General features: G+C 48.0%; 1 protein-coding gene across 2 annotated transcripts in view; it reads right to left on the bottom strand.

Moving 5' to 3' along the window:
• DHRS7C (dehydrogenase/reductase 7C) overlaps positions 1–23,282 on the bottom strand; it is a 52,941-nt gene that overhangs the window by 16,247 nt on the left and 13,412 nt on the right. Inside the window, exons 1-4 of one of the 2 annotated variants that reach the window (XM_034790011.1) lie at positions 21,659–21,837; positions 21,010–21,169; positions 14,306–14,418; positions 13,823–14,033 (exon numbers count right to left, since the gene is read on the bottom strand). In XM_034790011.1, the coding sequence (XP_034645902.1) occupies positions 13,823–14,033; positions 14,306–14,418; positions 21,010–21,163 (478 nt within the window). In that variant the 5' untranslated portion in view covers positions 21,164–21,169; positions 21,659–21,837. Of the gene's footprint in view, positions 1–13,822; positions 14,034–14,305; positions 14,419–21,009; positions 21,170–21,658; positions 21,838–23,282 lie in introns of those variants that run through there. The other variant, XM_034790010.1, reaches the window with a different exon arrangement.

Here is a 23,282-nt window from a genome sequence, read left to right as displayed (position 1 = left end):
AGGTGTTGGAGGCAGGGGGAAGGGGTTGAAGCTGCAGCCCACAGCTCCTCAGGCGGTGCAGGAGGCTGAAGCCCCAGCCTTGAGCTCTGTGGGTAGCGGGGTGATAGAAGCCCCAGTCTGGCCATCCAGAGGTGGGGGGGGCTGAAGCCCCGAGCCCCACACCCTCAGAGGAGCTGAGCCTGGACCCTGGAGCCCGAGCAGGGCTGAAGCCCTGAGCCTCAAGCCAGGCTGATGCCTGGAGCCCTGCATACCGAGTAGGCTGAAGCCCTGAGCAAGGAAGAAGCCCAGAGCCCTAAGCCTCAAGTGGGGCTGAAGCCTGGAGCCCTCTGCCTTCAGCAGGACTGAAACCCTGAGCTCTGCACCCAGTGGGGCTGAAGCCCCCTCCCTAAGCCCCCTAACACTCTGCGGCTGAAAATGGGAGGGTCCACAATTTTTTATAGGGGGGCATCACTTTTTTTTTAAATCCAAACGAGGTCGCCAGCACACAAAATTTGAGAAACACTGCCAAGGAGAACAGGGGCCTGGCAAGCTCAGTCTCCCTGCACCAGCCTCTCTGCCCCTGCCGCATGTCAACCCTCTGAGGTAAAATCCACCCTCCTTTGCAAGCAAGGGCTCACTCAGCTGAAGGGAGTTATGTAATAAATAAATAAATAATAAATAATTCTACATTTCTAAGTTAAACTTTAATGATAAAGAGATTGCATTACAGTACTTGTATGAGGTGAATTGAAATACTGTTTCTTTTGTTTATCTTTTTACAATGCAAATATTCGTAATAAAAATCCTTCTTGATCATTGGTATGATGGGTATAGCCCACTCACTGTGTGAAACCAGTGACAAGATTCCAGTGTTCACTGAACGGTCTAAATCAGCTTCCTCCAGAGTCTTTAGAGCATAAGGCACAACTCTGGGCTTGCAATATTTCAACTGAGTGTCAGATTTAGCAGTGAGCTTCTGTGACCTTCTCCTCATCTGCCCAGGTTCTTTTTTAAAATTTTTGGAATGTCTGTCCAGTATTTCTTGAAGATTTTGAGGTGCTTCTGTGATGACCTTGATCTCGGTCCAATTCACCTTGAGCATCACAAGCCAAGGTCTGCCAGATTATGGTGGACACTTCCCTTCAATCATATACAAGGGTAAATGACTGATTGTCCATCTAGCTGGATTTTTGCCTGGAGTATTCCTTCTAGGACTAAATTTTCTCCAGTATAAATCCTCAAAACTGCAGAGGTTTCTTCCAGGGGAACTTGTGACAAAGTCTGGTGATAGGCAGAAATCAGTGAAACAGCAGCTCCAGTATCAAGCTCCATTCTTGTAGGAACTCCTTCAATCAAGGGTGTAACCTAGATACCATCTCAAAATCCAGCTTCTGATAACACATGCAGTGCTAGGTCTTGGTCAATGTCACTACAGCTCTTGTCTTTTTCCACATGATGAATTCCTGATTTCAATCCTTTCTTAGGTTCAGTCTTCAAAGGTGTCTTCTTTGATGTTCAGTTACTCTGTGTTGCTGGTCGCTGAATTGTTTGACAGGTCGCAGTGAGGTGTTTCTTCTTCTGGCACTTTCTGCCAATAACCTGAGGTGCCCAGTAATCCTTCTTAGAGTGTGTAGTTTGTGCATAATGGCCCTCACAGAAATTCTTTTGTGTTCCTTTGGTTTTCTGTTGCACCGATGCAGGAGGAAAACTCGGTTCACACACCTTCTCTGAGCTCTTCACTGCAACTTCTAGTTCACATGGCCTTCTTGAACATAAACATTGATAAAATCAGTACCTTTCTCCAGACCTAGTCATTGTATAATCCAGAGACTAATTGGTCACACAGGGCATCAGTTAATGTTTGTCCAAACTGACAATGCTCTGATAACTTCCTTGAAGCAGCAACAAACTGTGCTACTCATTCTCCACTTCCCTCATGTTGCTGATGGAACTGATATCATCCTGCTATCATCAACGGGGTAGGACAAAAATGTTCCTGTGTTGCTGGAGTAATTGCAGTGTCCGTGGCAGTTCCAGGTACAGCTGGAGATTATAGGTCATGCAGCAGTTCGTATGCCTTTGGACTTGTCACTGTCAGCCAGGTTGAAACTCTGTCCTTCTGGAATGGAGTTGCAGGTTACAGATTGCTCAAAAATTTCAAGTTATACCACCCATAATTTGAAGTTTTCATCAAACTCACTAACATTGCCCACAAAAGGTGCCATTTCTCTGTTCCCTTGTTGGACTTCACCCCTTTTCCATAGGGATTTTTTTCCCCTGAACTGTGTGAGCTGGATCACCCTCTATTGGCTGTGTGCTTGCATGCTCCTTTGGCTATACTTGGGCTCCCTCTGCTGGCTATAGACCCTCAGTGCAAGCTAAGCTGTTTGCCTGCTTGCATGAGGTCAGTCAAGATGGCTGCTTGCTTCCACTTAGCTATCTTGTTTGAACAGTCCCAGCAGTAACTGTAGTACTAGGGATACCATATTTTAAAAAAACAAAAAGAGGACACTCCATGGGACCCCGGCCCTGTCCCAACTCTGCCCCTTCCCCGCCCCCACCCCAACTCCGCCCCTTCCCCAAAGTCCCCGTCCCAACTCCGCCCCCTCCCCTGAACGCTCCTCCCCCCTGCTCCTCCCCCTCCCCTGCTTCCCACGAATGAAATGTTTGTGGGAAGCCTGAAACAGGCAGGCAGCAGGTAAGCTGGGGCTGGGGCTGGGGCTGGGGTGGTGGGGAGGAGGCGCGGCCCAGTCTGGTCCCCCTGGTCGAGCGGCTCTGGCCCCGGTGTCTCCAGCCCGGCTTGGCTCAGGCCCTGGGGCGCGGGCCCCGGTTCCGGCCGAGCGGCTCCAGCCTGCCCTGGCCCCAGCCCGGCGACTCCAGCTCGGCTCGGGCCCCGGGGCTCCGGCGCCAGCTGAGCAGCCGAGCACCCCCAATCCCGGTTCTGGTCGAGCGGCTCTGGCCCGGCCCTGGCCGAGTGGTGCCGGCCGAGCATCCCCAGCCCGGATCCCAGCGGCTCTGACCCGGCTCGGGCCCCGGTTCCGGCCGAGCGGCTCCGGCCAGCCCCAGCCTGGCGACTCCAGCTCGGCTCGGCCCCGGGGCACCGGCACCGGCTGAGCACCCCCAATCCCGGTTCTGGCCGAGCGGCTCTGGCCCGGCCCCGGCCCTGGGCGAGCGGCGCCGGCCGAGCACCCCCAGCCCCTGTCCCAGCGGCTCTGACCCGGCTCGGGCCCCGGTTCCGGCCGAGCAGCTCCTGCCCGGCCCTGGCCGAGCGGCGCCGGCCGGCGGCCAAGCACCGCCGGTCCCAGCGGCTCCGGCTCCGGCCCCAGTGGCTCCAACCCGGATCCAAGCCCCACGACTCCTCCCTATTTTCCCAGACATGCCTGGCTTTTTGGAATTTCCTCCCGGACGGGGATTTGAGGACCAAAAAGCCAGACATGTCCGGGAAAATCCGGACGTGTGGTAACCCTAGTAGTACTTTTATGTTATGTTCGATCTTGATTTTCCTACTTCCCCCCTCTGGCTGGCTGGTTCATGCTGTCCAGGAGCAAAAACAGCAGTCTGTCACCTTATGCCTCTATGACAGGTTTCAGAGTAGCAGCCGTGTTAGTCTGTATCTGCAAAAAGAAGAACAGGAGTACTTGTGGCACCTTAGAAACTAACAAATTTATTAGAGCATAAGCTTTCGTGGACTACAGCCCACTTCTTCGGATGCATATAGAATGGAACATATATTGAGGAGATATATATACACACATACAGAGGTGGGAGTTGTCTTACCAACTCTGAGAGGCTAATTAACTAAGAGAAAAAAACTTTTGAAGTGATAATCAAGATAGCCCAGTACAGACAGTTTGATAAGAAGTGTGAGCATACTTACAAGGGGAGATAGAATCAATGTTTGTAATGGCTCAGCCATTCCCAGTCCTTATTCAAACCGGAGTTGATTGTGTCTAGTTGCATATCAATTCTAGCTCAGCAGTCTGTCGTTGGAGTCTGTTTTTGAAGTTTTTCTGTTGTAATATAGCCACCCGCAGGTCTGTCACTGAATGACCAGACAGGTTAAAGTGTTCTCCCACTGGTTTTTGAGTATTTTGATTCCTGATGTCAGATTTGTGTCCATTAATTCTTTTGCGTAGAGACTGTCCGGTTTGGCCAATGTACATGGCAGAGGGGCATTGCTGGCACATGATGGCATATATCACATTGGTAGATGTGTGCCTCTAGGTGAACTTAACCCCTTTTTTTTATAGTATCAGGTCAGGCAGAAGCAGCATTGAACACAATTGGGATATAAATTCCTAGTTGCTATGGTTGCCAGGGATCCTGGCTGTTCCGGTCAGCACTGCTGACCAGGCCGTTAAAAGTCCAATCGGCGGTGCAGCGGGGCTAAGGCAGGCTGCCTGCCTGCCATGGCTCTGCCCAACTCCCGGAAGCAGCAGCATGTCCCCCATCTGGCTCCTATGTGTAGGGGAAGCCAGGGGGCTCCACACGCTGCCCCCACCCCAAGTTCTGGCTCGGCTCTGCAGCTCCCATTTTTTAGGAACCACGGCCAATGGGAGCTGCAGGGCACCTGCGGACGGGGCAGCACGCATAGCCGTCTGGCCACTCCTCCACGTAGGAGCCCGGAGGTAAGCGCTGCCCGGAGCCTGCACCTCCTGCACCCCAAGCCAGACATGCCAAACCAGTGAAAAAAACGCAGTAATTGGCTTGTGAGTTCCTTGTTGGCTAGTTTTTGGATTGTAACTTGTTGCTTGTTTGGCTCATTGCTTCTGTTTTTTTTGATCGGCTCCCGGCAAGCAGGGGCAAGGTACAAGCAGGGGCTAGAGGAGGAGAGAGTCGGGGTGCACAGCGGGCCCACCACAGTCCCAGACTGAGCACCAGGGGGATCTAGTCACATAGAGTGTTGGGGTTCTTAGAGATTGGCTTGTTTTGAAATGGGATTAGCTTGGTTTTTGGCTTATTGTGAAAATCTGGGTGTTTATTTGCCGCCTGAAAGTTGGCAGCTGTGCCCCAACCCCCTGACCCAGCTAGGAGCCCCCTTCCGCCCTCCGAACCCCTCGATCCTAACCCGGAGCACCCTCCTTCCCCCCAAACCCCCCACCCCCGCCCCACCCCCCCGCCGGGATCCCCCCCCCCCCCCCCCCCACGCACCCAAACCCCCTGTTCCAGCCCTGATCTCCCTCCCACCCACCAAACTCCTTGGTCCCAGCCTGGAGCACCCTCCTGCACCCCAAACCCTTCATCCCCAACCCCACCCCAGAGTCTGCACCCCCAGCCTGAGCCCTTACACACATCCCAGCCCCAACCCCCTGCCCAAGCCCACAGTACCCTCCTGCACCCCAAATCCCTCATCCCTGACCCCACACCAGAGCCCGCACTCCCAGCCAGAGCCCTCACCACTCCGCACTCCAACTCCCTACCCCAGACCAGAGCCCCCTCCTGCACCCTGAACCCCTCATTTCTGGCCCCACCCCAGAACCCACACCCCAACCCCCTGAGCCAGCCCACTGAAAATGAGCGAGTGAGTGAGAGCAAATGACATAGGGAGGGGGGATGGAATGAGTGGGACCAGGGCCTCAGAGAATGGGCAGGGCCTCAGAGGAGGGGCGGAGTAGGGGTGGGGCAAGGGTTTTGTGCAAGTAGAAAGTTGGCAACCCTACTACTTGCCAATGTTCTATTTCTAGATCCAGCAGAGAAGGAAATAGACAGTCAGATGCAGGGGGAGCTGATGGACGCACAGCTGTGGGCTGTGCTGGCTTTATGGTTCTGGCTGCAAAATTGAAACTAAAGAATATTTAGAAAAAATAAACAATACAGAAAATTTGAAGCGTTAGTTATTGGTCATTGGGGGTAACATACAGAGTATAGGGGTATGTTGGTGTTTTGGGGCTGGGCAGCACACATCGTATATACAGACTGCAATATCCCCAATGAGGGGTGGGTAACCGGTGGGCGGGATCAGGAAACAGTTGATAAGCGGTGAGGGTCTATCACCCATACGGGAGGTAGAGACGGTCATGGGTATAAGAAACTAACACTAAAGTGAGTCTTTGCCCTGTGGAGGGGGGAGCACAGAGCCCCTGAACATTTAAAGGGACAGGATATCACAGGATCACTTGCTGCTTAGGATGAGATAGCGCCAGAATTTGTATGTTCTTTTCTGTATGTTGATTAGCATCGATCATTGGTGGAATTCCTGTACACTTGACGTATTTGTTTACAGAATTTCAGATGTAGGATATTTATCTGTCTTAGGTTCTTATCTGGCCTCCATTATCATAGTTACTGAGCACATTCTATACCTTGGGGGAGCATCCTGGAACCCCCATATTCCTCATTTTTATATAATTGTGATATTATATATAAAGCATGCCTTGTAATGGATCAGGGGAAAGGTTATGATCTGCTGAAAGTCATTTTTCTATCCATATATGTATATCATTAATGAATATGAAGTTATGAGAATTTTGTTGTATGGTTGTCACTAAAACATGCTGTAAATTGGGGAATCAGCCAGATATTAGCTCCTCAGAGGCAACAGCAAGGAAAGTAACCCACGCCCGGGTGGGGTGTGAAACAACCCATCAACAGCCATTGTCCAGAAAGGGAGCTACAATTCAGTGACTCACCTGCATGAGGCCACACCAGGGGAATTGATCAACCTTGCCTGGAGACTCAGGCCTTGTCTACACTGGCAAGTTTCTGTACAGTAAAGCAGCTTTCTGTGCTGTAACTCCCGAGGTATACACACTGCCAAGCCACTTAGTGTGCAGAAACTGCACAGTTGCAGTGCTGTAAAAAAGCCATCCCAACGAGAGGGGTTCAGCTTTCTGCACCAGGGCTACAGCACCGCGGTGCCAGTATAGACACCCTGGTCGATTACAACACTGCAATTGGCCTCTGGGAGGTAACCCACAATTCCTGTTCTCGCCTCTCTGATCATTGGTTTGAACTCTACAGCCCTGCCCTCAGGTGACCAACCATGAGCCCCACCCCTTAAATTCCTTGGGAATTTTGAAAGTCCCCTTCCTGTTTGCTCAATGACGCATTCAGTGGTCTCAGCACATCTTTCCAGGTGACATGCCTGCTCCATGCACCAGGCAATCCCCCATTTGGAGCAATGCCGAGCTACTGGACCTCATCAGTATTTGGGGAGAGGAGGCTGTCCAGTCTCAGCTGCACTCCAGCAGTAGGAATTATGATACCTACAAACAGATTTCATGTTGCATGACAGAAAGGGGCCATGACCGGGACACACTGCAGTGCAGGGTCAAAGTGAAGGAGCTGCGGAACGCCTACCACAAGGCATGGGAGGCAAACTGCCGCTCCAGTGCTTTGCCCATGAACTGCTGGTTCCACAAAGAACTGGACACGATAGTTGGTGGTGACCAGTAGCGTAGCTAGCAGGGTGCAGCGGCTGCTTCCCCTCAGCAAATTTGCCAAAAGCTGCACCTTTCCAAAGGCGTCCGGAGGAGCGAGGGGGGGCTCAGGCTGGCTAGCTGGCCGCCCGCAGCATGTGGCCGGCAGCCATGGGGGGGGGCGGCAGGCACACGGCTGGAGGAGCGGGGGGCGGGGGGGACGCGCAGGCTGGCCGCCCTCAGAGCAGCCAGCAGCCATGGGGGGGCGGTGGGCGCGTGGCCGGAGGAGCGTGGGGGGGGCGCAGCTTAACATAACCATTACACTGCCAAGCTGACCTGGGGGGAAATTCTGTCCCTACCCCAGATCTTGGGATTAGATGGACTCTGAGCATGTGCGCAAGCCTCACCAGCCAGGCATCTGTACTAGCTACTGATGAGACCCTTGCGCTGTTCTGCTGCCCACACCACAAAGCCAACAGATGCTCCAGCCTGGAGCGCAGCATGCGGCCCACAGCGCAGCCGGCTGCCGTGGCTGGAGGAGCGGAGGGGTGTGTGGGGGGGGGGCACAGGCTGGTGGTCGGCAGCCGTGGGGGGACGGTGGGCGCGGCTGGAGGAGCCGGGGGGCGCAGCATGGCAGCCGGCAGCCATGGCCGGAGGAGCGGGGGGGAGCCGCGGGGGTGGCACGGCAGGGCTGGAGGAGCCATGGAGCGGGGGGAGCCAAGAGGGGCGTGGCCAGAGGAGGAGCCAAAGGGGGGCACCTTTTTTATGTTTGCTCCCCCTCCTCTTAGAAGCTGGCTATGCCACTGGTGGTGACCCCACCTCCACTGCGAACATTTGGTGGCTTGCGTGCCAGTCGAGTGGACCGAGCCAGGAGGAGGAAATCTTGGATGAGGATGTGGACGGGGAGGCGGACCCAGAAGCGGAGGATGACTCAGAGGTCAGAGATGCATGCAGCCAGGAGCTCATCTTTACCCCAGAGGAGGCTAGCCAGTCACAGTGGTCGGAGCTTGGTGACGTGCAAACAGGAGAGGAGGATCCTGGTAAGTGGCTTTGATTTTGGAAATCACTGAAGCGAGTTGTTGGGGGCAGGAGGGTTGCAGAAAGCAGGCTTGTGTCTGTGTGATGCGTGTACCACCACATGCCTTGTCTGAGCGGTGGAACAGGGTATTGATTGACTCCCTACTTCACGGGAATCTACCTCATGGAAACTCTCATGGAGATACTGAGCAATCTGCTCCTGCAATCTGGTTCTTTGGCAGAGCTGCTTTGTATCTTGCGCCATTAAGGGTAACTTTTCTGTGCCACTCTGCTGTCACTGGGGAGGGACAATTGCTGCACTCAGGCAAGCCGCATAAGGGCCAGGGCAGAAGCTGCAGTCTTGGAGAAGACCCTCCCTTGATTCCCTGCTCACCCTCAGCAGCGAGATATCTTCCATAATGAACACAGCCTGTGGAAAATGTGGGCACAGTAATGATTATAAGGCCCCCCCTACAGTGCTGGCTCTCCCCAAGAGCCACGTGCCCAGTGTACAGCAGGATCTCAGAAGAGTGATTTCCCCTGCCCCTGAGGTAACTCACCATTTTGGGGGTCATGTGGCTCATATGTGCTTGCCTGGGGTCAGCCAGTTAGTGACAGGTATGTGAATAGTGGCTGTGTTTTAAATCACTGAATCAGTGGTCGGTGTGTTGCAAACAATACTGCTTCTGTTGCATTTTGGCTTCACAGATATGGCCTTGGGAGTCCAGCCTCCCTCTTTGTTATCACCAGCTGAATGGCTGTGCAGAATTAGAAAGCAGCTGAGAAAGGAGGACTTTCTAAGTGATGTCATGATGCACTCTGCCACCAAAAAACAAGAATTGAAGGAGTGGCTGGACAGTGAGAAGAGGAACCGAAAGGAGAACACGGCGCGCCAGAATGAAGCCACAGAGCGGCTCTTAAACGTTATGAAGGCCAAGCAGACACACTCAAGGTGCTACTAGCTCTGCAAATCAAACAGTTCTGCGCCCACCCTCCCCTGCAGCCGCTGTTGCAAAACTCTTTCCCATGCACCCCCCAGACACCACCAACACACTCTTGTCAATCTCCTGGCTCCAGTCTGTAACCGCTGCATTCCACTCCTGCCTTGTTACAGTCCAGCCCTGCGGACTCCCAGTACCCACTGCATTCAACACCCATCCCTCTGCAGTTTAGCTCTGCTGAAGAACAGTACCCACTGCACTGTACTCCAAAGGACAAGGTTGCATATGATACCTGGACATACACAAATCTTTAACTGTCCCAGGACCCCACCCCTTCCTGGGACCCTCCCTTTCCCCATCCCCCACAGTGCTGATGTGTTTTTTGTTTGTCTATTTCCTCCGGTTATTGTTTTTTAATAAAAGAATTGTTTTGGTTTAAAAGCAATCTTTATTCCATTAACTGAAAGCAAACAGAGCCCTGAAAAGCAACAGGCAATTTTATTAAACCATCACAGTTCATCATCCACCCCAATCCCAATCACCTCCTAGCATTACAAGCACTGCGCTCCTGAGCATAGCAACAAATATTAGTGGCTTTCAGCTTCAAATTGCTGCCTCAAGGCATTCCTGATCCTTATGGCCCTGTGCTGCACCCCTCTAATAGCCCTTGTCTCTAGCTATTCAAATTCAACCTCCAGGCGCTGAGCCTCAGCGGTCCAGCCCTGAGTGAAGCTTTCACCCTTCCCTTCACAAATATTATGGAGCATACAGCATGCGGCTATAAGCATAGGAATATTGTCATCAGCTAGGTCCAGCCTCCCATATAGGCAGTGCCAGTGGGCCTTTAAACAGCTAAAAGCACACTCAACAGTCATTCTGCACTTGCTCAGCCTGTTGTTGACACACTCCTTGCTGCTGTCAAGGTTACCCATGTATGGCTTCATAAGACCCGGCATTAAGGGGTAGGCAGGGTCTCCCAGGATCACAATGGGCATTTCGACTTCCCCTGCGGTGATCTTCAGGTCCGGGAAGAAAGTCCCTGCTTGCAGCTTCCTGAACAGGCCAGTGTTCCGAAAGATGCATGCGTCAAGCACCTTTCCGGACCAGCCTGTGTTAATGTCCATGAAACGCCGATGTTGATCCACAAGCGCCTGGAGAACCATTGAGAAATACCCCTTCTGATTAATGTACTTGGTGGCTAGGTGGTTTAGTGCCAGAATTGGAATATGCGTACCATCTATCGCCCCTCCGCAGTTAGGGAAGCCCATTTGCGCAAAGCCATCCACAATGTCACGCACATTGTGCAGAGTCATGGTCTTACGGAGCAGGATCCGATTAATGGCCCTGCACACTTCCATCAACACGAGTCCAACAGTCGACTTTCCCACTCCAGGCTGGTTAGTGACTGATCAGTAGCTGTCTGGAGTAGCTACTTCCACTGTGCAATTGCTACACACTTCTCCAGTGACAGGGCAGCTCTCATTCTCATGTCCGCAGGGCTGGGGCGAGCTCATCACATAGTCCCATGAATGTGGCTTTCCTCATCCGAAAGTTCTGCAGCCACTGCTCATCATCCCAGATGTGCATGACGAAGTGTTTGTTTCCCGAGCCCAAAAGCAGCGTTCCACTGTGGTCAGCACCTCCATGAATGCCACAAGCAATCTTGTGTCGTAGCTACTACGAGTGGCGAGATCAATGTCACACTCCTCTTGCCTTTGTAGTTTAAGGAATAACTCCACTGCCACTCGTGACGTGTTAGTCAGAGCAAGCAGCATATTGGTCAACAGTGCGGGATCCATTCCTGCATCCCGAAGAGGCAGAGTGCACAGTACAAAAACCGTTGAAAGATGGCGTCAAATGCGGACGGAAGCACAGGGATTGCTGGGATGTGAAACAATGCATCATAGGGCATTGGGACAGGACCCAGGATGCCCCACAACCCCCTCTGCCTTCCCACAACTCTTAGTGGCAAAAGAAGAAGAGATGCTTTCTGGGATAGTTGCCCAGAGTGCATTATTCTGAATATTGATGCAAGTTCCACAAGTGTGAACATGCTATTGCACAGGCAACTGACAGTGTGAACACACAACAGCGGTTTCCCTTCAGCGCTCTCTGAGTGGCAATGTAAGCACATGGGACTGAGGCTATAAAACAGAACAGAGCAGGCCCATGCTTCGCCTTTCTTCTGCCCCCACCTATGCTGCAAGCAACAAAGACACTCAGAAGAAGACAAGACTCCAACAGAGGAGATTGGCCCAGGTTCAAGGGACAAACCTGTATATTAAGGACTGCAATATCCAGTGGGGTGAGAAAAACTGCTTAATCTAGATGTTGCCCAGTCTAGTAGGGTTGAGAATTTAAGTCTGCGTGGTTATATTTTATTTTATTTTGGTAACTAACTCTGACTTTTTGCCTATCATTTAATATCACTTAAAATTTATCTTTTGTAGTCAATAAATTTGTTTAACTGTTTATCTTTACCAGTTAGTTTGTATGAAGTGTGTGGCAAAACTGCTCAGGTTTACAAAGGCTGGGGTATATCCACTTTCCATCAATGAAGTGGTGAACCAATTAATAAATTTGCACTGTCCACCTTGAGCAGTGCAAGATGGTATATTCCTGGGGTAAAGTGCTGAGAGCTGGGGGGATTTGGCTGGTGCCTTTCTCTGTGTGATTCATGAGTGGCTCTGGGAGCATTCATGCAATCTAGCTGGGTGTGGGGCTCCACATGCTGTTGTGCTGAGTGATAGCAACTCCTGGAGGTGTTGCTGCTGGTCACTAGCAAGGCATTGTGAGAAAGAGTCCAGGTTGGAGAGAGTTAAGGGGGCATAGCAGTCCCACAGTCCCAGGCTGCACCTGGGGATCCCGTCACACTTACAATTTTTAATATATTTATTCTCACAATGCCCACACAAGGTAGGAAAGTGCTAGTATCCTTTTTTACCGATGGGGAACCAAAGTACACAGAAACTAAGGACTAGATTCACAAAGGGGATTTAGGTGTTGCAAAGCCTAAATCCTAGGCACTCTAGTGCCCAGTGGAATTCACAGCCCTGAGTTAGTTGCCCAAGCTCCCTATGCCTTGTATGGAGAGAGTTAGGTGCCTAAGAAAGGGATCCTTAGAACCCAGCAAATTGAGCAGGGTGCTAGTTAAGCTAGCCCTCAGTGAAATGTAGAAGAAAGGGGTAGGGTTTAGGACCCAGATCCATATCTCTCCTGTTTAAGCTGTTCCACTTTGTATAAAATAATTCAATATTCATTGGGTCAGATAGACAGCAAGGAAGTGAGAGGTTGACTCTATAGTCCAGTGGTTCGAACACTCCCTTGGGAGGGTCATGTTCAAGTCCCCACTCCAATGGCTCTCTGCCATGGCTGGGTTGCCTGAGCCTCTGCCCCTGGCACTGATGGCTGTGGTGTAGCTGGGATCTTCTTTTCTATTTAGTGTAATTTTGAGACCCACTATTTTCCTCCCATCTCTTTCACATGAAGAGATCTGGCAATTGAGAGATCCTTCTGCAGCCTCTGCCAGAGCCTGACTCCAGCTCGCAGCCTTCCCAGGGGCGTATACAACAGCTTAGTGTTTTGGAGAACACACTTTCAAGTATACATTGTCTGATGGCTGGGCTGAGGAAAACCAGACTGTTTTTTCCTTAAGAGTGAAAAATGTTAAAAAGTTAAAAATGAACGTGAGCAAGTGACTGGCAGTTCTAGAGGTGTCCTCCCTGCAATAGAGCTGATAGCAGTCTCGAGATGCTTTGCCTGGGATGATGAGAAAGAGGAACAGGGTAGAACCAAGAGCATCTGAATGATACTTTGGTTGCTCTTGGGACAGCAGACAAAGAATGAGGGAGGGAAGGAGGAGAAAGGTGGGAGAAACAGAAAGCAGCAAAATATCTGGCACTCTGAGGTACCTTTACAAAATCCCTCTGCTCTAAGGGCTCGATCCTTTATGGTGCTCTCACCCCAGTCCACTAAAACACTTAAACATGTGCTTAACTTTAACCATATGGGTAGCCGCAGTAAAGTCAATGGGACAACTCACATGCCAAAAGTTAAGGATGTGCACAAGTGCTTTGCTGCATCAGGACCAGAGTGCTCAGCATCTTGCATGATCGAGCCCTAAGTGCCAAATTTGTACACAATTATGTGCTGGATGCACTCTTTTGTCATGGCTAAGTTTTAGCCTGGCTGCATGCACTCCTTACTGATTTATGACAGTTGATGTCTTTACAGCAGAGCAAAAGCACATGCCTAAAGGGGTCACTGCAAACATACAACTGGGTGTTTTGAAAATGGGGCCATGATATCACTTATTGTTGATAAACACTCTTCTCTTCAAACTCAGGGGGCCTGATTCTGTTCTCACTTGCTCCAATTTCACACCACTGATTTTCAGTAGAGATTCTTCTGATTTATACTGCTGGAGCTGAAAGCAAAATTTGACCCAAGCCATACCATAACATGACACAATGACTTGGCACCCAATCTTTAAATAGCACTTTCAAAAGAAGAAAAAAATCAGAATACCTTTTGTTAGTGTTATAGGTCCAAAATAGTTGGCATCCATAATCTTTTTATCGAGTTCCAATGAGATACTCTGCACTGGTCCTTTCACCTTCATACTAGCATTGTTGATCAGTATATCCACACATCCATAGCAATCCAATATTTCTTTAGCTACATCTTGAATGCAGTTTATGTCTGAGAGATCCAGAAGTACAAGCTTTGGTGTAAATGTCTTTTTTTTAAAAAAAGGAAATAGTATTTTGTTATTTCAGACATACAAGGTTACATGAAAGGAGACTGTGTCTGCTCTGTTTTAAAGTGTATTTACTGTCATATGCGAAGAAAGTGCTCTCACCATCATTTTGAGAATATTGTTTTTCCTTTTTACCCACTCTCCTAGATTCATTTGTATGTAAAAACTGTGCCAAGCACCAGATCATTAATATTTTCCCTCCACTTCTGTACACTTTGACAAGGCACAAAGCAAGGAGAGGACATACTTACCACACTGGGGTCTGCCACACTGATTAAAGCATTATACAAGGCTTCTAACTTCTCCCATGTCTTTCCACACAACACTAACCTCGCTCCTCCAGAGTGAAAGACTCGAGAGCATTCTGGAAAATAAATATATTAATAAGGAACAGTAACAAGTCAGTTGGAATAATTTCACTTTGAAATGATTATTCTGCTGTTGATGAAATTGAATGTTTTTTTCAAACTTCATTAATTTTGGAAAAGCAAACAATAAAAAATAACGACGAAACATAAAACCCCTTCACGGTACAGGAAATGTATACATGAACACTAAGTACAAAACAGATTAACATCTTTTACAATATTAAAAGCACGCAGAATGGTGCACTCTAGCCCCATGATCTAATCAAACTCTAAATAGCCAAGGAGCTTGCAGGTCATGGCTTTGAGGCTACATTTACACTGCAATGAGGATGTAATTTGCAGTTCATGGAGCTGTACCAGCACTATCTTGAATCTAGCTAGCTCAATCTGACACAGATGCCCATTGGTGGTTCTCTACTCTGTGTCAGCAATTCTTGTCAGGCCTGACTGACTGTACCTGACACACTGTTGTCAGAATATGTATCTAAAAGGTGTCATGTAAGGTATCATATGCAAATTGGTAACACACTAGTCTCAAAACTCATTGTGTGGTGCATGTATAGGGTGCGTACAAAGAGTTATGGATATGTATTGGAATTATGTCCTTAAGAAGTGTTTGGCAAGTAATGTCTAAGACGAGTCTGCTTTAGACAAAGGAATGTGGGCAGAGACAATGAAAATACATTTACAAACAAGATAAACAAAGCTATCAAGCTAACATGCAAAGGAGACTATAGCATGACATCTAGCTCAGTGGTTTGTGCATTGGCCTTCTAAACCTAGGGTTGTGAGCTCAATCCTTGAGAGGGCCATTTAGGGATGGGGGGGAGGGAATTGTTGGGGATTGGTCCTGTTTCAAGCAGGGGTTAGAGTAGATGAGGTCCCTTCCAGCCTTAATATTCTATCTATATTCCAGCAGAAGAGAAAAGCTTTGTTGGGGCTTACTTTTCAAAGAGTTATTGAACTACTAAAGAGAGGGAGAAAGAACCCCTAGGTTATCATTCACGTAGAGTCAAAAATCAAGCATTTTGAGTTCCATATGTTGGGTCCTGGCTAAAGCTATATAAGCCAACCATGCTGGAAGAAAGACTATGGTGAGAAAAACATCTTTGAAGAAAAGACTCTAGTTTGTTGGGGTTCTTTTCTTAGAAGCATATTTTTACTTCCATTTGTTTGTAAACACTACTTGTTCCTTATATTTGGCATCACATAAACCTATGTACTTTTGTGAATAAACTAAGTTAATAAGCTGCTGTGAACTGTCTCTTTGAAGGCACAACATATTTGATAAGGTTTGTGGATGCAAAGTAAGAAGAGCAGAACACTGCAGAGAGAGGCATCTATGAGGAACTTGGGAATTGAGGTTCACTGACTATTATATGCTAGGCAAGGCAGGGCCGGTGCAAGGATATTTTGCGCCCTAGGTGAAACTTCCACCTTGCCCCCCTTACCCCCCCCCAGCATCACTTATTTAAAAACTTTCAAAAATGAATACTGCATAATGTGGCATTGTTAATTAGAATTAATACATGTTCAGCTTGAAAATGTATTCATTTAATTATTCAGTCTACATATTTAATGAAAATAAATGAATAACCTGACAGTGCTGACATTGTTATTGTTTTCACTTTGCACAACATAGCATGGCTCTTAAAATAAATCACATACATTATACACAATACACTGTCACAAAGTAACACATGATAATTTAGAATTTATTTTTCCGCGGGGAAGGGAAGCAGACCGGATTCAGTCAGTGACGGTTCGAGTTTGGCTGGGAGGAGAAGGAAGCAGACTGGGTTCAGGTCACTGGGGGATTGGGTTTGGTGGGGAGGGGAAGCAGACCGGGTTCGGGTTTGGCTGGGGAGTGCAAGGGGAGCAGACCGGGTTCGGTCACTGGGAGGATCGGGTTTGGCTGGGGAGGGGAAGGAAAGCAGACCGAGTTTGGGTGTGGAGGGGGACGGCGGGCAGGGTAGGATTCAAAGAGCTGCAAGATGAAATGGGCGCTCTCCTCTCCAGTCCCTGGCATGCAGCAGCAGTGGGCCAAGTGCACTTGCAACAGGGCAATGGGAGTGTGTGGCCTGCTTTGCCTTCACGAGTTCGTCCTGTGCCCAGGTTGGGGAGTTGAATGCTGGGCTCTCGCTCCAACAGGGGGGCGTGGGGCAGGCAGGACTGTGAAGGCAGAGAGGGCGCGGCCCTCACGCCAAAGCAGGGTCGGGAGGGTAGAAAGCTGGGGTCCAGGGAGGTGGGTTAAAGCAGCTTAGCCGCCCTTCCACACAAGAGAGCCTGCAAAGCTGCCAGCCATGGCCTCCCTCCCTTCTCTCCCTAGGAAGCAGAGCCTCTGCCCTGGAAAACCTACAGCCTGCTCTCTGAGGAGCTGCCATGTGCAAGCCGGCCCCGCTTGCACCACACTGACAGCACAGCTCAGCCCCAGCGGGGGGTCTTACACTTCCCGCGCAAGCTGCTCCACTCTCCTTCTGGCTGCTGCTGTGCAATCTGCAAGACAGAGGAGCTAGTACTGTAATAATGGACCTACCCACACAGCAATCTGTACAGTTATTGATTCACAATCAAAGGACTTCGCTGGCTTTCTAAATGGCAGGAGTCGGAGAGCAATTCATTGGGAGCGTGATTCTTATCTACGTCCTCCCTACAGTCTGCGATCTGCAGCCTGCGTCTTGATTGCTATCTGGTCCTATTTTTAGGCACCGCTTTTCAGCGCCCCCCAAATCTTGGCGCCCTAGGTGGCCACCTAGTTTGCCTAGTGCTTGCACTGGCCCTGAGTCAAGGTTATGACTGGCAGAGCCCTGAAGAGTTTGCTGGCAAGGAAGACAGGCTAGAGAGTCAGGAAGCTGACAATACGCAGAGCTTAGCAGCAGCGAAGTCCTCACTTGCTGAAGCAGGGGGTGTAACACAGTTGTGGGAACCTTGATGGGTCATCACACTGACTAAAAATTGCAGTGAGACTCCAGTGCCACCGGCTTCAGCTTGGGCTGCACAAGCCCACCGGCACCCCTGACACCAGTACAGGCCCAACCATTAGGACTGACCATCCCCACCATGGTTTCTGACATTTCCAGAAATTCAGGTTGCTTGCTGGTGCACTGGAAAAAGACTACAGTCGTGCCTGTCCTTTGCTCTACCTGCATCTGGAGTGTTAACACCTGCTGTGAATTATAAATAAGATGAAATCTGATGACTGAGCAGAGATCTGGTGATAAATAACACACAAACTTTCTTTTGGGTGACAATCCAAATCAATCAGCTGGCCACTTCCTAAAACTGGGTACCTAATTAGTAATGAAGTGTACATGCTTTAAAGATTGTCACAGATTACACTCTGTGGCCTTCTTTTGTAACAGGTTCCAACCAAAATGACTGTAAAGTAGCTTTGAAACTGAACAAGTTAATGTTAACTAAAACTGTGAAACACTGTACATGTGGCTACCATAGTTACTGGTTTCATATTGCCTTCCAAGTTCTAGTATACAGATATAAAATGAGACCAAGTGTGCAAACTTGCTGAACAGCACTAGGTTGTCATAAATGCAGGAATTCATCTTAGGTAGTTAGGAGTCAGATACTGGGGCTAATATAGTTCATTGGGAAATAGATTAAAAGGTTTGACTGCTATAAATCCATGGGAAGGAGATGTTGGTGAATTGACAAGTAAGTAATTGGCCAAATTGTCTTGTGGTCCAGCTTTGGATTGTTTTTCTTCTGTTGTGTTAGCGACACCAGAGTTGATAAACAATTGACACAACTAAAGCCCTATTTGACTCTTAGTCAAGAATCTAAACAAAGTCACCTTCCCAACATAGTAATTGAGTATACGTGTTATTTTCTCGTGTGATTTGATTCTGAAAAACGTAAATGAATATATTGACCAATTTTCTACTTTATGTTAGGCAAATCGTAGTCCAATACTATTTTTGTTTTCTCAATATACTATTAAGCTGCCATTAAGGATATTTAATATAACTCTATAAAGCTAAATTCAATTCTCACGTCCTTAGGAATTAAAATTAAAAGAACCTTAGGAAAAGTGGTACAGGTATCAGCTAAGCAGTTGCTTAATTAAAGTTTGTTTTCTGCCCTGTTTTTCTAGCAACTGGGTGGCAGGGTAGCTGAAAGTTAGGTGCTGCAATGCTGAGCACTGGAACACCTAAATCCCTTTATAGAGCTAGCCCCATCTTCCTGTGCACTTACACACATGTGGCACCATGATGGCTGGGGACAATATCCATTCATGATGAGCTGCATCCCTGGTGCTGGATTATTGCAATAGCAGTAAATATGGCATAGATTCTCCCATGTTCCTTTTCAACTGGGATTCCATGGAACAGCTGTTAATAAACAGTATTTTGTTTTTCAGGGCAGATGCTGCTGCAAGGTGGTCCCATGCCAAGTGAAGGATTAGAACCAGTGTACTGTACTGCAAGCTAGTGTCTCATTCAGCTTTCTGCGTCAGACTTGGCCCTGTAAAATGGACTTGTCCCTCACCTCATGCACAGTGACAATTTCAAATACTTTATAGGATAGCACACTGCTGGAATGACCTGGTGTCATTGCCCATTTAAAGATGCAAGCCACATCAGTAATGCAGAAAGACAGATTTGATATTTGAAACAGGATTCTCTAAGGAAGAGCTCACCACACCTAGTCATGAAGAATTGTATTGTTTCTCTCTGGCTTTGCAGGAAAGCCATATTGAATTACAGTTGTGCCTACTAGATTCTGTTTCACAGAGCTGTGTGTTTGCAGAGGATGCAGACCTGCTTTCTGTATTACTGCCTTGTGTTAAGAAACCAACTGTATAAATAGCATTAATGTTGGGTCTTCCAGTTTATGTACCATGCAGTGTGAGAAGTGGCTTTGGGATATGGAAACTGCTGAGGGAGCAGGGGTGGGAGTGGAGATGTTGATCTTCCAGCAGACTGGGCACACAGAAGAAGGATGTTTGCAGCTATTTGTCTGAAGGAATTGGTTGTTCTGAGTATGTGCTTGCTTGGCTGGTTTTGCATGGGATGCTGGTCTAAGTCTCTGAAGAGGGTTCTCTAAATGCTTTTCAATGCACGTTCTTATATTTTGTGTGGCAGGACTGTAGGGTAGTGCAGACACCTGGCTAAGATGCTAGATATCAGAGTTCACGACGGAGGTAACGTTGCTCCCAACTCCATTCCCTTTCTCATGGCAACTGTATTCCCTGTTTATTTACACATACAATAGCCTGGTTTCCTTTTCTACCACACAGATAATTCCCTGAAGAAAACTTCTCTGAAAACAAAAATCCATTCCAAACATCTCCCATTTAGTGTAGGAAAAAACTGGAAAGAAAAAACAAAGTGTAAAGGCTGTGGTTCTTGTAAACCAAACCAAACCAAATCACAAAGGCACAATTTTAAATATTAAAACATTCCTTTAGAAGGCATGTTCTACAGGTAATATGAGAACGTATGAGCAAAGAGCAGCAGCTGTTCTGTCCCCAGAGAGGATGGAAATGGCTCAGCCCTTCTACACTGGAGGGAGTGGTGAGGCCCCAGAAGGGGGGAGGGATAGCTCAGTGGTTTGAGCATTGGCCTGCTAAGCCCAGGGTTGTGAGCTCAATCCTTGAGAGGGCCACTTAGGGATCTGGGGCAAAATCAGTACTTAGTCCTACTAGTGAAGGCCGGGGACTGAACTCAATGACCTTTCAAGGTCCCTTCCAGTTCTAGGAGATAGGATATCTCCATTAATTTAAAACACAAACAGGTGAAGTAGTTTTTTAAAAATGAAATAAAGGTCTAATATACTAATAATCAACAAACCATTAAAAAGGAATATAAATGAATATTTATAGATTTTTCAATTAATAGAGATTAAAATATAAATAAAATGATGTGTAAGTGCAATGTGATACATCTAAAGCAAGTAACCAAGACAGACATGCATCTAAATGAACCGCTATGCTAGCTTTATGTGACTATATAGCATGAACTGAGATAGCAGTGCCACTTGGTCACTGTGATACTTACTCTCTGCTGAAGCACACACAGATGTGCCTGTGCCATTGCAAAGCCACTCAGTTAGGCCCAGATCCTGCAAACCTTTGTACTGTATTGAAGCCCATGGGACTCCTCATGCTTAAAGTTAAGCATACATATAAATGTTTGCATGATCAAGGCCTGATGGAGCTGGAGTGGTACAGACCTTATGGGTTATATTGGTTATATGAATCATCTATTTATAGTGACATGCTGCCACCTGATAGTGACTGTACATGTAATTAGATCTCACAGTGACAGCATGCTAAAAATAACTCCATCTTCATTTTCCTCTCAAACTTCTTATTCAACTGAGATAAATATATACATTAAAAATGTAGTCCATTTAAATCAGCAGCAATTCCTCTAAAGGGGAACAAAGAGTGCACATTCCAAAATTGTAGTATGTGTTTCTTTTTATATTTGCTTTCTCTCCATTTTGCAGGTGAACATATCCTATATAAGGTAACAGACATATAAGGTCATCTGACAATGCCCATGCTAGATACAATGATTCTTTCTCTCTATAAAACAGTGAAAAAAAAACCAAACCCGACAACTTACCCTTGCCCAATCCAGAGATGGCATCGGTAATCACTACCACTTTGTTTTGCACAGCTGACTTTGACATTAGCCGACCAACTGCTCGGTAAATATATATAATTCCACTGATTCCAAAAAGGAGCAAAGGAAGAATAAGCACAGCAAGGACACCCATTTTTACCTGAAAGAAAATAGACCAGGTTAGAGTCACAATAGAAATGAGCCATTCTTCATATTTTTCAAGATATCTTTTAAAATGAATCCTTGTCTCCATTCATGGAAAAGATAAGCAGAATGTATGGATTATATTAGACAGCAGCAGCCACAGCATGTCACCAGTTTTTAACTGTTTCAAGAGAAAACTTAGCTTGAAAATCAATGGTATAATGTGGCCCTATTTTTATCAGATCGGCTTCATTTTCCTTCTCACTATTACACATTATAGTCAAAGCCTTTTGTCATTTTATTCATGACAGTTCTCTTCTAGAAACAGAATTGCACAGTTGCAAGAGTGAATTCAGTATAACCGAAGGGATGTAAAATTATGTTACATTAATCTCTGATACATTTTCCTATCGTATTGGAACTACATAGATAAAGGTTTATCATTGTTATACCCAGATATACACATTTCACATATTACAGTAGTACTGAGAAGAGAATAACTTACTATGAATATGCAGCAGTCAAGGAGCAGATAAGTAACTAATTTATTCTAAGATTTTAATCAAATTCGTTCAGCATTTCTGGAAAGCAGTCTATGTACTGAGGCTACTTGTCTTGAGGGAGAACAGCTATGTATAGTTCTCAGCTGCATAAGAGATTTTTTTAAAAGTAAATATAGTATCTACAGCACGATCCACATGCCTGACCTATTTAGTTTCACAGGGCTGGAAAGTCTTTTTAGAGCTCTTTGCACTGTCCTAATTCAACTGCACAAAGAAGCTTCAATGTTTTTGTGTCTTGCCTTTATGATAAAATGGAAATATGTTCCTTGGATCACCTTGTTGTTTGGTTTAGGCCTTCAACTGATATTATGCATGAAAACAATTTGTACAAGTCCAATAACACTATAAAGGTTCTAGTGTCTTTTTCTTTTTCAAAAGTTGCAGTGGAAATAGTTTGTGTTTGTTCAATCTGAATATTCACTCCTCCATCTACGATCTAATCGCCCAGCTAGCTGTTAGGAGAGAGTTCATTCAGAGCCAGGCCCTTGGCTTCAAACAAAAGTTCTTAACCAAGACAATATCCGTCTCGCCACCAATTGAAGATCTACAGTGCAGTGGTTCTAACATTTCTCCTGTATGGATCTGAGACGTGGACTCTTTATAGATGTCATAAAACAATCCTGAGAAGGGAAAAGCTCAGGGGGCACTGATAGGAGAGGGGATAAATTCAACAGAGAGAACTGGGCACCTGAGTTGGAATGAGCTGTGATATGGATTAGAGAAGAGTTAGGGAAACTCAGAGAACTAAACCAATGGAAAACAAGTGCTAGGAGCCGTGGGAAGCGCCACCAGGACCCCACACTCCGAACCCCCTCCTGCACCCTAACTCCCTGCCCCAGCCCAGAGTCCCCTCCCACACCCAAACTCCCTCCTTGAGCCTACCCACCCCAACACCCTGCCCCAGCCCAAATCCCCCTCCTGCACCCCAAACCACTCATCTCTAATCTGCCCCGAGCCCATACCCTCAGCCAGAGCCCTCCCACTCCTCCCACATCCCAGCCCCTGGCCCCAGCATGGTGAAAATGAGTGAGGGTTGAGGAGAGCAACTGACAGAGGGAGGGGGGATGGAGCGAGTGGAGGCTGGGCCTCAGAGAAGGGGTGGGGCAAGGGCGGGACCTCAGTTAAGGGGCAGGGCGGGGGGGTCCCCGAAAAATTTTAAATCAAAATAGGGGTCCTCAGATTGCTAAAATTTCAGAACTGCTGGCTTATACTAAAAATACCTGTGATAAAAATCTTGGGGGGGTCACTGGAGGTGTGTGTGTGTGTGTGGGCCACTGTGGGGGGGGCACCTGGGGCCAGTGGCACCAGCTGCCAGGGGCCATGGATCACGGCTGCTTTGGCAGGCCAGCCGGGGACAGCTACCCGGGGCCGTGGACCATGGCTGCTCCAGATGGCCAGGGACCGCTGCCCGGGGTCATGGACCATGACTGCTATGGCCGGCTGACTGGGGATCGCTGCCAGGGGCCACGCATTGCAGCTGCTCCGGCTGGCCGACCAAGCACCCCTGCTGGGTGACGCCAGAGCAGTGGGTGGTGTGGCTGTACCCAGGGCCAGTCCAGCAGTGGC

Source organism: Trachemys scripta, chromosome 14 (genome assembly GCF_013100865.1).
Source record: "Trachemys scripta elegans isolate TJP31775 chromosome 14, CAS_Tse_1.0, whole genome shotgun sequence".
Classification (NCBI taxonomy): Eukaryota; Metazoa; Chordata; order Testudines; family Emydidae; genus Trachemys; species Trachemys scripta.
The sequence above is the reverse complement of the archived record's forward strand: the minus strand, read 5'-3'. Positions and strand labels throughout refer to the sequence as shown.